The 17,579-nt window shown below is 42.0% G+C and overlaps 1 protein-coding gene across 1 annotated transcript; it reads right to left on the reverse strand.

Annotated features, from left to right (window-relative positions):
• Positions 1 to 1,562: 1,562 nt before the first annotated feature.
• Positions 1,563 to 4,142, reverse strand: LOC119723714 (NXPE family member 1-like). Its single transcript, XM_038194514.1, has 3 exons — positions 3,455 to 4,142; positions 3,077 to 3,114; positions 1,563 to 2,491 (listed from the first exon to the last, which is right to left on the reverse strand). The coding sequence occupies exons 1-3, from the start codon at positions 4,123 to 4,125 to the stop codon at positions 1,695 to 1,697; spliced, it is 1,506 nt and encodes a 501-aa protein (XP_038050442.1). The 5' UTR covers positions 4,126 to 4,142; the 3' UTR covers positions 1,563 to 1,694.
• Positions 4,143 to 17,579: the final 13,437 nt, after the last annotated feature.

The raw sequence follows: 17,579 nt of genomic DNA on the forward strand, positions 1-17,579 counted from the left end.
TTTTCAGTGATACAAAACTTGAGATTTCTTTCTTTAAAATTCGCCGGACTCCCTACAAGAGGAAACCCATTGCAAGCTGTAAATTTGTAAGCCAGGCACTCCAAAACTCAGTGAATTCAGTCTCTACCTTATTGCCTGGGTTTCCTCTGAATATTCTTCTGGGATTTTCCTCCCACTTTCTAAACTGAAATGTTTTTTTCATTGTCTCCTCACTACAGGTTTTTTTTCAGGCTCGTGAGCTGCAGTGCAATTTTGAGGAATCCTTGGTTTCATTACCAGAAAGAAAGAAAACAAACAGCAAAGCAAAATAGGCAAAACTTGTGTCAAAATAAAAAATAGAAAAACCTCGATGTTTCATCTTAAGTATTTGGATGCCATAATATTTACACTTTTGACCATGAGTTATTTGTTAATATGTGACAAATGAATGCTGGATACTGAGAACTGATCTCAGATGTGTTAGAGTTTTAAACTTGTCATCTTGAGAAATACTGACACATTTCCGTTGCAGATGGACATGATGGTAACCAAACAAAAAATTAATCCTCTGACTTGACGTCTTAAGTTTCCCAGGTGATGTCTGTACATACATGTATTCTCCATAATTTTCAAAATAGAGAAATAATGCCAGCATGTCTCTCATTTTAGCCTGTGATACACTTTCATCACTGCCGCTAGAACAAACTTTCGCCAGGGGGTGCTGGAATAAAGGACGGACAAAATTAATGCGAAAGCGGGGCGCAAAGCCCTTACGTCCTGGCTTAATTTGGAATACAGATGTTCTGTGGTGCAATCTGAGGCGATGAATTTCTGTTCATAAAAATATTCACATAGTTCTAACTCACCAAGTTGGGGCTAGACAAGGATTTATCGGTCTACTGAGTTTTTATGAGGAAAAACTTGCAGAGGGTAGAACATGAATAACTTTTTTATTAAAACGAAACCACACTGGAATTGGCGTTAAGCATGACTAGTTTCAATAAAAGCCCGTCCCGCTCCTTTTAGGTTGGGAATGTGTCACGGTGAACCTTGCTATTTGTATGTTAATGTTGAGTACAGAATGCTAGTGACGTCAATGCAAATTTTAAATGAAAAGAAAACCATTCAGGGGAAAGGTATGAACTTTGCCCCTATTGACAGATCGAATGAAACAAATCCTGGCAAGCAAACTTTGCCACCATCGTCATGGCCGAGGTTATTGCTTTCGGGTAAAAGCTTCCATTATTGCGGAAATATCATAGACATGTCATGATTTTAGATACCTTGAGAGAAGTATCGATTTTGCACTGCCTGAAGATTTAGAAAATACCTCCTGTTGATATTTTACAGTGTTTGTGCTAGACTTTCGAAGCGCCGCGCTTAGCCGCGGCAAAACTAGAAACGAACAAAACGAAGGAGATATTTGTAGAGCAAGCATAATGTATAGCGTAGCGGCGCAATTTCATCGTCGTAGAACACTGCTGGTTGGAACATTTTTTTCCCCGGGAGTAAGGGGTGCTGAAGCATATTCCAGCACCCCAATCCAAAAAGTTGGGGGTGCTGCAGCACCCACAGCACCCCCGTTCCCGCGGGCTTGACTTTCATAAACTTTCAACAACTCACTGAAAATGAAGGAAATTAAAACCCCTTAAAATGGTACACATGTGTTGTTTGTAATCCCATTATTACATTAATGTCGAGTAGACTTAAACATCTTAAACCTTCAACGCGGGCATCTTACTGTCCCCGCACACGTAACTCATGAACATCTTCACTTCTTCGTGGATGACTGTTACCGGCATGTGGATAGTTTTTCGGACCGGAAAAGCCAAGTTCATGTCCCATATTGGTAGGAACCAAACCCCAATCCCGCTAAGCAAGCGCTGGTTTATTTCTCCTATCCCCCACAGTATCACGTCGCTGGAGTAGATCAAGGCATCGAAGTTCTTTTGGTCTCGGGGATGGGGTCCTTTCAGGACGATTTTGGCGTCCGGGCAGCGCCTGCGGAATCGGATTAGAGCCTCTCGGAGTAACTCGGTTCTCTCCGTGTAGCTCTCCCGCGTCCACTGGCTGAAATGAGCCCAGGGGCTGACCATGATCACGTAGTTGCATCTCGTGTTGTTCAGCTCGTCTATCAAGTCGTGTTCGTAATGCACGGTGTCCAGTATCACGGTCGCGCTGCCGACCAGCTGTTTGGGAAATGATATCGTGATGGACATGTCGATGTCTTCGTAATACCTTCGCCAGAAGAACCCTGGTTCACCCTTTCGGGCAACGAACTTCCTACCCATCAGGTCCAGAATGTGGACGAACCACTGACGAGTCGTCGAATCCCCAAACAGTAAAATGTTCCTGTTTTGTAAGCAAGTAGTCAGCTTTGCTTTCTCTGTCCAGTCAGTGATTTGGCAGAGCAGCGACTGCCACTTGTCTTGCAGCCAGTACCCTTGACTGGGCGGTAGCTTCATGTCCGGGAGGCACTGAGGTAAATTTGGTGCAGCAACTGCTCCTGCACCTGTCAGTTAAAGAAGAACACGGGGCGGTCAAAGGAAAGCCCTCCAATAACTTTGTTTATAGGGATGTATGTGAATTGTTTTTGTTTTGCTGAAAGAACACTTACCTTTTTTTGTGATCCGTGGACAGAACTTTAAAATGGTGTTTGTGTATGAAATTCGGTAACTTGAAAAGTATGAGTGATTAAGGATTCCTGTACTAAAAGAAAGCTTACGAATTGGGCTTTTGTATCCTAGATTTCGAAAGTGCTATACATGCAGAACGTAATTTAAAAATGTTCCTGACATTTTGGTTGCCTTTTTGTCTTACTCATCCTGCACATAATTGAAAATCAGTCATCGACACAGTGTAATAAAAGTAGGCTATCAACCCACAGAGAAATCAGAATCCTCAATTTCAATGTTTCCTTCATTTTGGTAATTAGAAATAACAACATTCAAACTGTTGCTTCATTTCTTTAAAAAAACGCTACGTTGACTTCATGCGGAATGACATCTTGGATAAATGAAAAAAATAACAAAATGTAGACAAAACAGTTGTATGACTGCGCTTTAAAAGTACATGTATTTTCGTCCTGTTTACCTACCGGATATTTTCACGGGAGGCTCGTCCAGTTGTATCGGCCTGTGTAGAAAAATAAGGAACATAAGCATGGCAGAATTGCAAACAATAGCAGTGCGTGTACAGTTGAACGTTTTTAATATAACCCCTAAAACATCTCCTCAAAATGTTTATCCAAACGGAGATCTATCTACGACAGCTGTAACAAAGTGACCAGAAGCAGAGCTTTGAAACATGATTCGTCATGACGTCTCAAAAGCCTGAGCCATTTTAGCAAATTAGTCAGGTTTGTTTTCTTTTGAAGAAACAAAAATGCGATCTTCGGTTCAGTTACATAGTGTTCGGTGTTTGCCGTGGCTTTTGGCATCAGAGTGGAGTTGGTTTAATTTTAACAAAAACTTACTTAATGAATAAGTGTTCTTTTCCTCGGGCAAGCTCCCTGACCCTAGCTGATATTTTTCGACCGTTGCTCTTCGTCCCATAGAGATTACCGCAGTCCACCCCTCTTGGCTTCTCGCACAGGAAAACAGTCTTGCCGAGTGCATTCTTGTTTGCGTACACGCACTTGCCCGTCCAGTTCCCATGCCTAGTCAGTCTGCAGAGGCCTGATGGTTTGTTCTTCGAACCTGGAACATTGAAGAAGCCGCTCCACACCACGCGATCGTCAGCGGACCATATGGTGTTCAGCATAAAATCTACGGCCTGCCTGCTTAAGACGCGTCTGACAGAGAGACTAGCTTCACCAGCCCAGCCAGCGTAGATGTAGATGCTGTACGTGCCGTTGTTGTGGTCTTCAATTTTACCAGCGGTGCTTGCCTTCGGGTTAGCCTTGGAGTCCAGGGTAGCGTACCAAAACCCTCCTCCCGAATGAAGAAGGCTGCCATCTTTGCGCCTGCATGTAACTATGTAATGCAGCATGTCGCCGACCTTAATAGCATCCTTTTTCGGCGACATTAATGACACTGACGTATTGATGAAGCCTTCGTCTTCTGGCAGTGACGTCGTCGGGTGATCATCCATCGGCTTGGCTTCGGCCCTGATTGAATTTGACATGGCAGCCGGTTTCATCCACATTTTTACTGGCGAGGTATAAAATACATCCTGCGAAGTAGAAATATGAAACTTCTTAAAGATGTATGGATACAAAGGAAATTGTTGAAATCAGCGTCGTAGGAACTTTTGTGAATGTCCGAGTAAACCAAAACCGCTGCATTGAGGTGCGATTTGGGGATTTTTCTTTCAAACAGAGGAGTAGACCTACATACATATTCCGGCTAGAGTTTTCCCCCGAATGTGGATGCAGAACATCATCTGATACTAGGCTGTAGAAGATAGTTATATGTGTATTAAAGATCCTGCCCGTCATTGATTTCTGACTTTAACAGAGCATGGCAATGTAAAAGAAATATGGATTCTTCTGGTTTCCTATAGCCTATACTAATATACCGAATACATTTGTGTAGAGATATCTATATATGTTTCCTTTCTTTTTACTGCATGTTCACTGCTTTAGTAAGAAGAACGTTCTTGTGCCGCTACATTACTGATTTTTTTTTTCGAACGAGACTTACTTTCTGTGAAATCATATCTTGTAAAAGTCTTGAATAACTAAGCTTATTACATCCTTCTCATTTCATTGCATGACTGTAATAAAAAAAAATCGGGAAATTTCCTGTTGATATGGTTTAAAACGAATCCGTAAGGTGCTTTTTCATGACAGGAACCTTGAAACCATTGTGATTACTCAATAGGGGTCCTCCTCAACAGGAAGCTAGATACACAATATTTTTGACAAAAGAATACTGAGTTGGACAATATATACGAGACTCCCAACCTCACACTTTGGCCCTTTCGGATGGCCTGCAATGAAGTTCAATGAAAACGTGGTGACGTAGCATACAATTGGTTGAACTGTACTGAAAGGTTGAAAGGAAGTCAGAAAGACGTTATTTCCAAGTGAGTGCAAATTCATTTCACAAGTGGTATACGTGTCAAAACTACTTTGGTTATACATGCATATTGCTTGTTTTCTTGGTTACGATCGGGGCGTTTGGCCCGCGTTCCCACGAACTCTTTCCTTTATCTTTGATCAACCTTGACCCCGACGGTGGAGAGCCTGTATTGATGCGAGCGGGACTTAGTCTTATAGTTACCACCAGAGAGGGCCAAAGCTACTCTCGATTTTGTTTCGTGGCCTTTCAACTTGAGTTTACAATAAATACTACCAAGCCCCTTCCCCTTCTGCTTGATGACATATACATGACTGTTTCATTTCGATATGAGTTTCGTTTGCACGATTCATATGGAGAACTACGGAGCATTGCCCACTCGCCACTAGTGCAGCTCTGTTTACGTGGGAAGACTGGCTCATGTCTAGGCGCTCTGAGCAAACTGTCGTTCAGGCCAACAAAAAAAAAGTCTCCGGTTTCTGGTATGCGCGCGCGTCGCCGTAGCCATGCGCGTCGGCAAAATGAAAAAGTTTTTTTTCAATGAAAGATGATGTCTCAAAACAGCCAAACTCATTGGTTTGACTGGAATCCTGCTGCTGCACAATTTTAACGTGATTTTAGAGGGGGTTATGATCGAGAATAAGCTTTATGTGGCCTCTCTGGACTCCCATATATTTGCACTAAGTTTAGTTGGGCACCATTTGCAGTCATCAGCCGACATTTGAAGCAAAAAAATCAGGTAAAAAAAAGCCGCGTCGCCGCACCACTTTTTGGGCAAGCTCCATACCAGAAACCGGAGACTTTTTTGGGGGCCTAATATGCGGAAAGTGTGTTTGTTAAAAATTACTCCCTCGCATTGCATTATAAAGTACAGGTTTTCCTCTTTCAAATGAATATAATTTCTTCATGGTTAAAGTCGAACAATTGTATGCACTTTTCCTTTGAAAAGTGGGCAACTCAGTGAAAATGTCGTGTTTCCTATGGAGGTCACGGCACATTTCGTCTAAGGGTGCGAGTTTACGTCTTCGGTTTCTGAAAGAGAACACAATAGGCTTTCCTTTCATGTTACAACCGTTTGATTGGTGGAGAAGAACTAGGGGCACTTTTCTTGTGAAATCAGACATCGCTTTTGTTCTGGGGACCTGCTGTTTATGTATAGTCCGGTCAGCGCAGTGGGGCTGGGAAGGTCGCCCGGTCAATGCACTCTGTGTGACCGCAGAGCATGCAGGGCTTTGATTTTCTGCACATAATGGGTGGCAAAGTTCTCCATATGCAGGTCTAGGACGTATTAGAATCTCACACTACTGCTTAGAAATGATCTAAAGGTTTCCGATGTAAAGATAACACTACAGTGCAGAATGTCCACCCTAACGAAAGAGCAATTCCAGTAAAGAAAGAGTTGTTTTTGCAGCGTTTTGGCCCCTTTGGTTGTGGCCATTCATTTTCCCCTAAACTGTGAGTAGAGGTCATGGGTTGTGGTTTATAAAAAACAAGCTGATTTACCCGATCATAGATCGGGTAGGGCGTATTTGTGTTGGGGTTGAAAGTGTGGGGAGTTAAATGGAAATGGGGGATTTAGTTGAGAAGACATGTAGCTATAGAAAAGCAATTTACGGTGACGCGATCTGAGGCAATTTCTGACCACGTATGATATAGTAAAACAGAAGATCATCTTTTAAACATCATTTTCGAGTTTGGAGTCATTGAATCAGCTGTTCTGAGCAAAAGAATATTATAGTAGGCTACAATTTTTATTCGGGGAAGAAAAAGTGGGGGTAGGGAACCAAACGATATTCAGTGCCCGCTTTTAAATGTTGGGGTGGGGGTCCCCCGTCCCCCACCGATTGACGCCGCGCCCATGATAATTATGTACCATGGCATGTATAACTGTCTGTAAATTGTCCCGTTGGTCTGTTGCATTTTGTGAGGCAGTCGCGTTTGTTAATGTGGGAAAACTGAGTTGAAAGACTTACCGTATAGTACACAGGCGAAGGCTGATTGTACTGTTTTGACAATAAATCATAATGGAATTAAACGTGAAGGTGGCATTTGCAATAGAAATGTTGAGTGTGTTACCATAAAATTACAAAGTCTGAATCATGGAGGAAGGTCATTATGAAGGTACAGTATTGGACTCTTCAACAAACGTAAACTTGAACTTCTTACAATTTGCGAGACCTGCGAGGAAAAAGTCGATTTAACTATTTTATTCAAGTTGGCATGGTTCAACCATAATATAAGCAAGGCCAAACAGCCAACAACCGCCAATATTATTATTTATGCACTCTTCGTTATTCCAACCCAACATAGTTCAAAGATCACAATATTTGAAGCAATGCATCGATACCTCGTTGATTTACCCGATCATAGATCGGGTAGGGCGTAGAGTTGGGGATGAAAATGTGGGGAGATGAATGTAATTGGGGGATTTAGTTGAGAAGACATGCAGTTATAGAAAAGCAATTTCTGTGGTGCGATCTGAGGCAATTTCTGACCACTAAAACAATTTTTTTTTTAGCAAAAGATCATCTTTTAAACATCATTTTCGAGTTTGGTGTCATTGAATCAGCTATTCTGAGTAATAGAATCATTATACATGTAGTAGCTACAATTTTTATTTGGGGAAGAAAAGGGGGGAGGGGACCCAAAAAGTCTCCACCGCTTTAAAATGGGGGGGGGGGTGGAGGGCTTCCCCGTCCCCCACCGATTGACGCCCATGATAATTATGTACCATGGCAACAGTCTGTAAATGTTCCCGTTGGTCTGTTAAATTGGCATTTTGTGAGGCAGTGGCATTTGTGAGAAAACGTACTTGAAAGGCTTGCCGTAGTACACAGGCGAAGGCTGATTAAGAAGGTCATAATTAAGTTTCAGTATATTGGACTCTTCAACAAACGTAAACTTGAACGTCTTACAATTTGCGAGACTGCCTGCGAGGAACTTGTCGAGTCAACTGTTATTCAACTTGGGTCAACCATCTATATAAGAGCAAATTTTACTCGGCCTCCGAGAAATGTTTGCTCCTGAAACGATCTGAGACCGCGGTCTTTCGCGACGCCAAAATCGCTCCACGTCTGTGGAAAAATGTGGAGGGTGTCTTCCGCCGGATCGGACACATTTTCGTTGATTTTTTGTGTGACTGCGTTTAAGATCGCGATGTTTGAAGCAATGCATCGATCCTTCGTTGATCACAGACAGGCCCCCGAAATTATAACGCAACACATGTGGCGGGCAGCGAACTCACAACGCTCAGCCTTATGGAACGCCAAAGAGGCATTTAATGTGATCATCGAATCGGTGATGGACTTTTGCAATCGGTGATGCATATTCACGATCGGTGATGGACTTTCGCGATCGGTGATGGACTTTTACTGGTGATGCATATTCACGATCGGTGATGGACTTTCGCAATCGGTGATGGACTTTTACTGGTGATGCATATTCACGATCGGTGATGGACTTTCGCAATCGGTGATGGACTTTTACTGGTGATGCATATTCACGATCGGTGATGGACTTTCGCAATCGGTGATGGACTTTTACTCAACGACTGGTCATCGCAGCTTTGATCACCGATCGCGAAAGATCATCACCGATCGCGAAAGTCCATCACCGATTAAATGCCGCTTTTGGCGAAACAGGAACGCCAAAGAGGCATTTAATGTGATCACCGAAACGGTGATGGACTTTCGCGACCGTCGCATCTGTGTGTTGCGTCGTAATCATTTGCATGTATTATACTTATCTATGTTCCTTGCTCTGGAGCAAGTTAAATTTAATTGCAAATGCGCAGAGCCTTTATTTTGCTCTTCTGTTTTTTAAATACCTTTCGCGAAAATCTGATAAATTTTACTTCCACGTAACCGATGTAATTTTCGAACCATGGTGTGTGTGTTTGATAAGAGTTAAATTTAGATTAATCATTTTTAAGATTAGAAAATATTATCATTGTTTTTCCAAAGAGCAAGCAATGATTCGATGTGTACATTTTTGTAATGCAGCATGGTACTCAATCTGCTAAGACCACTGTGGGAAATAGAGCTAGCTCTATGGTTTGTGCCAGCCATGTCTTCTTTGGCAATCAATCACCTTGTCCCTTTAGCCCACGCAACAACACGTGCTTCAGGTCTCCACTTACCAGCTACCATTTTTTTTTTACAGTCGTGGAATTGGGGCACGATCGAGGTCAATCATTTTTACATGAGGGCTCACAAATTGGGTGTTCCACATGCAAACGCGTTCCAAGCACCAACTGACGTTCAGCAAAATAATGGAATCCTTTTCAATTTTAAGAACATACCTTTACATCATGTACATGATGTATAGGCTACAACGGTCTACAATCGAGCCGCAACTTCCGAGATCTTTTCGAGCTTGTCTTAAGCGGCCTTGTCAATTGTATAGTGTACAAACAGAACAGACATTCGCTATTTAACCCAATTGGTTACATTATTCTTTAACTAATGAATAATAAATTATTCACCGGTGTGCACAGTCTTTTTAAACATCGGAGTTATCAAAGGAAAATATTGAATAATGTAAAAATAAAAACACACTAAAATTTTCCAATAGGAGTAAAACCGCAACAGTTAGGCGGACAGGCTAAATACCCCCTGTTCACTTGCCGGGAGCCGCTTTCAATGGAGCCCCTCTTTTATCGGCTCCCGCTTGAAAAGAAAGCGGGTGACCTGTTTCTACAAACCGTCCCACGGTTGGCACTCCCGGCTCCCGCTACAAATAACCATTTTTGTAACAATGAATCCTGCGGTTTCATACCCATCAGTGGCGGCTTCTACTCACCGACCGCAAAGACCTGGTACATTGCTAATCCTCTGATCTTTTGTCTGCCCTAAACATACAAGCCCCACTGCAAACCGTTACCATGCACGGCCGTACCGTGTGCGTTCATGCGTGGACCGTCTCCCGCTTTGGCTTGAAGGGTCCCACACTTCCTCAATAACAATACCGTCCCACGGTAAATGAACAGGGGGTATTTAGCCCGCCCGCCTTACCTATGTACCGACAACCTAAACAAAGCTTAGTCTGCCCATGACGCCGGCAGCCTCCGTCGCCCAGAAATCACAGCATATTTAAGTTGAAGAAAGTGGGTTTTTTTTTTTTTTTGGGGGGGGGGGGGTTGGCTGGGATATTTTCACCCACTTACTTTGATAATATAAAAAAAAACTCTGCACCGATAGCAAAAGTCCATGCAAGGTTGGTCACCGATCGTGAAAGATGATCACCCATGGGCGTCACAAGGGGGGAGCACGGAGGCGCTCCCCCCCCCCCGGAAAAGCCCCCCCCCCCCCAAAAAAAAAAGATGGGGGAAGAAGACAGAAAAAGAGGCGCGAAGTAATATTGTTTGAAAAATGCCCACCCTCGAAAAATGATAATCGTGAATATGCTGGAAAAATCCAGGTATTTCGGGGAGAAAAATGTTTTGCCCCTCTGCAAAAAAATTCTGGCGACGCACAAATCACGGTGTTTTATAGCCACATTACCAATGATAGGGAAAACCGGTCGACTTATCAATTGTTATGGTTATATTAATAACGGCAACACCAAACCGTAGTGGGCAACAGCGGAGACTCAAAGCCACGACATACACAATATGCTTGACAATAAATGAAATATATGAACATGAGATATGTGGCAATAATAACAACAAATGAAAATCATACTTGAATTACAAAAAAATAACTTCCCACATCATATAGCCTCGTGACACTTGAGAGCGCTACGGCAAGTATCAAATTAGCCTAACAAAATATAAAAACAAGGGATTGAATGTTTCATTTGCCCCATAAATATGAGGAGCAGGCTGTCTGTATCCTAAAAATTGCGAACATTTTAATCCTTGTAATTGATATAGTCTCTTGAAACCTTGGAGCACTATAACTGGCGGATGTAAGGGGTGGTGGTGGAAAAACATTTGCAAGGAAAGTTCCTCTGTGTACTGTCCATCATGTGCTCGCTTAAGTGTGCTTAAGTGACCAGAGGGCCCCACATATCTAAACCAACATTGGCTATTAGATGGATTTATGATGATGATGATGATGATGATGTGATTGCATTCCTGTGCCCCCTGGATGCCTGCTCAGACCCCTCAATAACCCCGCCATATATGCTGTCTCCAATGACCCACACATCAATCATCATATTATGCAAAAACCTTTTATCACGTATTGGTAAAAAATACTCGGACTCAAATTTAAGGACATGAGAAACACATTGCTGAGATGATTGGTTAAGCTAATAGAAAATTATTCATGTTCAGGAAACTGAAAGAAACTGGTTTTACTCAAAGAACTTGTTACCCTATGTTAGACCAGTCTTAGCAAACGCATCGCCGGTTTGGCACTCAAGCATTACACTCAAACAGACCAACCTAATTTAGTCAATCCAAAAGAGTTTGCCGTATTACTCTATCTCTACATCACCTTTATGGTAGAAGAACCACTATGTGTACAAACTTTGCTCTAGGTGCTTTTAAATCAGGCAAATTTAATGAGTGGTTCCCTCAATCAAAAAGTTGGCACACTATGAATCTTAGATCGAGTAGAACACTCAAGGAGTATCCCAGTTCATCCAAGAGATTTCGAAATAGCCCAGACTCATCAATAGTTCAACATAGGATATTCAAAGGTATACAATTTTAATTGCCATTATCCGAGTGTATATGTTTTTGACAATAATGGATTGTTGTGCATTTTGTATGTGTTTCGATTTCTCGTGAAATGTGTTTATTTTTAATTCATTTCAATTTTTACTGTAAATCACTGTGCAATTCAGCTTCTGAGCTGCTTGATGGTGATAATCAACCCAAATAATAATAATGTTAATAATAATGATAAAAAATAATAACTTATAATAACCCATAATTGGCTATTTGGGGAACATTCCCATAAACTAGTGCACACATTTTCCCCCCCCCCAACTTTAATGACCCGTAACTCCAATTTTACCTTAATTCGCCGGGTAATTTTTACTAATTCCACCACGAGCAATCGAGTCTATTTGCGACGATAATATTTTGCCTCCAAGTGTGTGACGCTAAAGCTAGTGTCTCCCGAAGGGTATAGGCCTATTATAAAACAAATCATTCTGTTCATGCCACATTCACAGAGGAGTGTTTTATTCCGGATACCTGTGATATGGCATATACCGTTTGAATTGTTAATTGTTATGGTTATGTTAATATGGGCAACACCAAAGGCCCAAATCCACAGCGGCATACACTAACTGCAAACATTTCACGGACATTACAAAAACGGAGTTCGCAAGTGAGAACGGACATATTATAAAACATATAACCGTATTAACACAATTTAGGGGCAACACCAGGCCCGACCAGCAGTAGTGGGCAACACAAGAAACTCGAAGCCACGGCATACACAATATGCTTGACAATAAATGAAATACATGTAGGCCTATATGAAAATGAGATATATGTGGCAATAAATGATAACAAATGCAAATTAAACTTGAATAACAAAAAAATAGCTTCCCACAGATGTACATTCAGTCAGGAAAACATCATAGCCTCGTGACACAGTGAGATCGCTACGGCAAGTATCAAATTAGCCTAACAAAATAGAAAAACAAGGGATTGAATGGTTCCATTTGCCCCATAAATATGAGGAGCAGGCTGTCTGTATCCTAAAAATTGCGAACAGTTTAATCCTTGTAATTGATATAGTCTCTTGAAACCTTGGAGCACTATAACTGGCGGATGTAAGTGGTGGTGGTGGAAAAACATTTGCAAGGAAAGTTCCTCTGTGTACTGTCCATCATGTGCTCGCTTAAGTGTGCTTCAGTGACCAGAGGGCCCCACATATCTATACCAACATTGGCTATTAGATGGATTTATGATGATGATGATGTGATTGCATTCCTGTGCCCCCTGGATGCCTGGTCAGGCCCCCCCCCCCCCCCAATAAACCCCGCCATATGCTGTCTCCGATGGCCCACCCATCAATCATCAGGTGCAAAAAACGTTTTACCATTTATTGGATAAAAACAAATCATTGTGTTTATGCCACATCCACAGAGGAGTGTTTTTGTATTCCGGATACCATCGATTGGACATTTACCGGTTGCAATATGGGCAGCACCAAAGCCCAAAGCCACAGCGGCATACACTAACAACAAACATTTTACGCACATTAATTAACAAAAAAAAGCAGTTCACATATGAAAAAGACACTTTCAAACACAAAAACACCGTAAACAAATATCACCGTCAGGGGCAACACGAGAAACCCTAAGCCACAGCGGCATGCACGTTCAATAACTGATGCACTTTGGCGATCGATGATGGATTTTGCAATCGGTGATGGGACGTTGATCATCGGTCGCAAAAGTCCATCACCGATTGCAAAAGTCCATCACCGATTGCAAAGTTGATCACCGGTCGCGAAAGTCCATCACCAGTAAAAGTCCATCACCGATCGCGAAAGTCCATCACCGATCGTGAATATGCATCACCAGTAAAAGTCCATCACCGATCGCGAAAGTCCATCACCGATCGTGAATATGCATCACCAGTAAAAGTCCATCACCGATTGCGAAAGTCCATCGCCGATCGTGAATATGCATCACCAGTAAAAGTCCATCACCGATCGCGAAAGTCCATCACCGATCGTGAATATGCATCACCGATTGCAAAAGTCCATCACCGATTCGATGATCACATTAAATGCCTCTTTGGCGTTCCATACAGCCTTGCTTGGTGGACGTGGAAGCATGGAGCTGTATTAACACACGATGGAAGCAACAGAGCACTATACACGTCACTCACATGCTTGTGCTTCAAATCATGCAAATAGCGAGCACCGTAAACCCAACCTCGTTTCCAGGGTGTGGAGCAGGCTGCAGTACGCGTTGCCATCGACAGTTTTGCATAGCCCGGAAATACTACGCAGTGTAGACTTTCGATTGGTCAGACCGCGCAAGGCATACTTAATGTGTAGTCCTTCTGAGTATTCGTTGCACTCGGCGAAGGGGCGGCAAGCGAAGCATATGAAAGAATAGGGACACTTGGTGGCCACGCACCATGGAGAAAAAATATTTTACCAAGGTCACCCCATATCACAATTTGGTGAACGCTTTTGCAGAAGGGCTGAGTAGAACACGTAAACGAAACCCCTACGTTGACCTCGCTGACCTCGCACAGTCTAGACACGCAGAAAAGCCAGCACAGGGGGCGGCCAGGCAGTCAACGTGAAAGCGCACACGACGGAAAATTCCTGTGCAAAACGCAGTCACGAAAAATAGACGAAAAGGATCGCCGGTCCGTACGGGAAAATCAGGACGACCCGAAGTGTGCGACCCGGCGGAAGACACCCTCCGTATTTTTCCACGGACGTGGAGCGAGTTTGGCGCCGCGGGAGCCCGCGGTCTCGGATCCTTTCATGAGCAAACATCGTCTCGGAGGCCGAGTTAAACTCTCTCTTATATATATAGATAATCATATGATTCCACACCCCCCCCCAAAAAAAAACTTGAACTGTAAAAATAGTGTTAAGAGTTTAAACAGATTTGTAAAGTAATGGCCGCCCTCAATGAAATTATTTCTAAGAGCATGCATTTGGAGTCACATGATTCTGTGGAAAGAAAAAAATGTGAGCCCGATCCCCGTACCGATTAAAATAAATCCTGCTGAAAAAATAATCTTTTTGAAGATAAAAAAAACCGCTGTGAGACCATAAAAAAAACACTTACATCGAATACTAAATATGTTTGAATATGACAGAAAATCATACTTTATGTACGAATACAGGCCTAATATTAACCAAGATTTTGAGAAAAGAAACAGTCTTATTCAAACCTTAAACTCATGTAAATATCGAATGTCCGGAATGAAATATAAGCATTGTGTTCGCTGTACAAATGCATGTGAACTTATTCACATTATCCAGTATCAAACTATTAAACACTTTATAATAATAATAATAATAATAATAAAATACCGAAGTCTTATATAGCGCACGTGTCTACCAACAATTAGGTACTCAAGGCGCTGGAAATTATGTCTATTATTAGAGACAGGTAAATGAAGTACATGAGAAATATGAGAACCATTATGTAGCACCTTTATAATGGTTTACAAGGTGCTGCGGCGCATTAAGCAGCCACTGCCAGAAACACCGGGGCAAACCCCTTCTTTATATCCATGCATTTTAAAAATGCATATGCGAGCATCCATCAAAACAAAGTCATGGCCACAGCAATTCAGATGACATGATGGAGTCTTCAATAGTTGACAACACGTACGATTCAACAGGTCGTAGTGCAAACAGGAAGACGATCGATATGTGGCGTGTGGGAGGAACAATATATAAGGCCTAATTTTCCACATTTCTTGATATCACGGTCGGGTTGTGTTGTGCTGCTGTTTGGCGGTCTCAACTCGAGGGCGGTTTGAAATGGGTGTGTTCACCATTTTGAAATTGTTCAGGTTTTTGGGGGGTTTTTTTCCTCAATGGTTTATGGTATCACTGACCCTGAATAGTGCATATAACTCTGACGTCGTGATGATGTCATCGGGTGTCAAATTACAAGCGATTTTAGTTGAAAAGTGACCAACCTCTCTCATTTACTCTTGAACAAAATAATCAGTGTATTTTCAGGGGCTACCGAAAGGTCAAAGTTAGGTGAATTCAACTGTAGAAATGTCTTCCAAACGGTTGACGGGATGATGATAAACCTGCATGGTAATATGATCCTGAACCCTGTCCAAAGATGTGAAACATTTTGTGAAGTCATCATGACATCATCAGGTGTAACATATTTTTTTGGTTCAAACCCTCAAGTTTTTGGCCCACAAAATGCTCTTATACCGAAGAATTTGAGTGCATGCAAATCGTGATTTGGCCGGCGTAGGCAATTATGGACCGATTTACTGGTCTGTACCATTAAATTTTATAGGATGCAGACGAGTGAGTACACTGCCATAGACCGTAGTTGTAATTTCACGCACTTCCACAAATTATTAAAAATACAACTCAGTCTGGTTTTCAAGACACGCATCAAATTAAAGCTGATGTCATCATCTTTCATTTTCTGTTCGATTTTTGGGGGTAATCTAATGACTTTTGGGAGAAATGTACATCCAAATATGATCATCCCTAAAATAGTCCTGAAGCCCATCGCCATTTTGAAAAACGATGCCAACGCTCATTTGCAGAATAGAGCGCTTTTAGGGCCCATTTCACAGAATTGCAAGCTCACAATGCTGTGCACGGCCTCCACCCTTCTTCTTTTTTTCACAAAATCTCAAGTTAATGGCCCACAAAACGTCTAATGCCGAAGAATTTTAGGGCATGCAAATCGAGATTTGACCGGCGAAGGCAATTTTGGACCGATTTTCTAGCCTGCACCCTTTAAAGGGAATATACAACATTTGCAAACATCGAAAAATAAAACTACCAAGTTTTTGCGAAATACCTTAATAGGATGTTGGTAAATGACAGTCTAAAGCATCCTGTAAAATTATGGCACCTGGTATACTGTCATTTTCAAGAAAAGTGGTATTTTTGTATCAATTTCCAACGCTGATCGGCCGATCAGCGTTGGAAACAACTGGCTTTTTTTCAAATACTGGCCCCAATTGACCATTGCACTTGTTTGCAATCGATTACAAACCTATGAACGGGTACGAGCCAGCTAGACTGGTTCCCTGACCTTACAATTCCCCAATGTATGTAAACTGCTCTGTTTCTTCTTATATGGAGTCAGGGAGCCAGACTACAGGAAAATGACCGTTTTTCTTGGTTTTTATAGCATTTTCGAACCCAAAACCTCCAAAAAGTCAGTGTAACTATATTTGCTTTATATTTCCAACCCCCCAATTCCATCCATTTCTGAAAATTACAGCAAAAGCAAATGATGTATATTCCCTTTAAAGGGTGCAATCCTGATGATAAAACCTGTTCATTTTTGGGGGGATAATCCAATGACTTTTGGAAGAAATGTCCATCCAAAGATGATCAACCCAAAATAGTCCTGAAGCCCATCGCCATTTTGAAAAAACGATACGCTCCGTTACAAAATAGAGCGCATTTTGGGCCCAATTTCATCCAAATTTCACGGAAGTACAAGCTCACAGTCCTGTGCACGGCCGGACGTACGGCCTCCACCTTTTTTCACAAACCCTCAAGTTAATGGCCCACAAAATGCTCTTATACCGAAGGGCATGCAAATCGTTATTTGACTGGCATATGCAATTTTGGACCGACTTTAATACTAGTCTGCACCCTTCAGTCCCCCAACCCAAAGATTATTGTCACCAAGTTTGGTTGAGATTGAAGTCTGACTTTTCATATGACCACACTAAACAGTTAACCTAACCAAAATGGAACGCACGGACACAGACATGTTTACGTTACATACCTAGTGTGGACATTCTTTTGTTTTCGTGTTAAAGAAAAACCTGTGAAATAAATCCTTTTACTCACTCTATAAAAACTCTTTTAACCCAGATGTTCTTCTATGATCCCCTTTCAGTGTTTCTCTTCATTTTCCGACGGATAAACCTAACCCCAAAATACCTCTAATCCTGTTTTGCACAGACGGAAT

The sequence above is a fragment of the Patiria miniata genome, unplaced genomic scaffold, assembly GCF_015706575.1.
Source record: "Patiria miniata isolate m_02_andy unplaced genomic scaffold, ASM1570657v1 HiC_scaffold_17, whole genome shotgun sequence".
Classification (NCBI taxonomy): Eukaryota; Metazoa; Echinodermata; class Asteroidea; order Valvatida; family Asterinidae; genus Patiria; species Patiria miniata.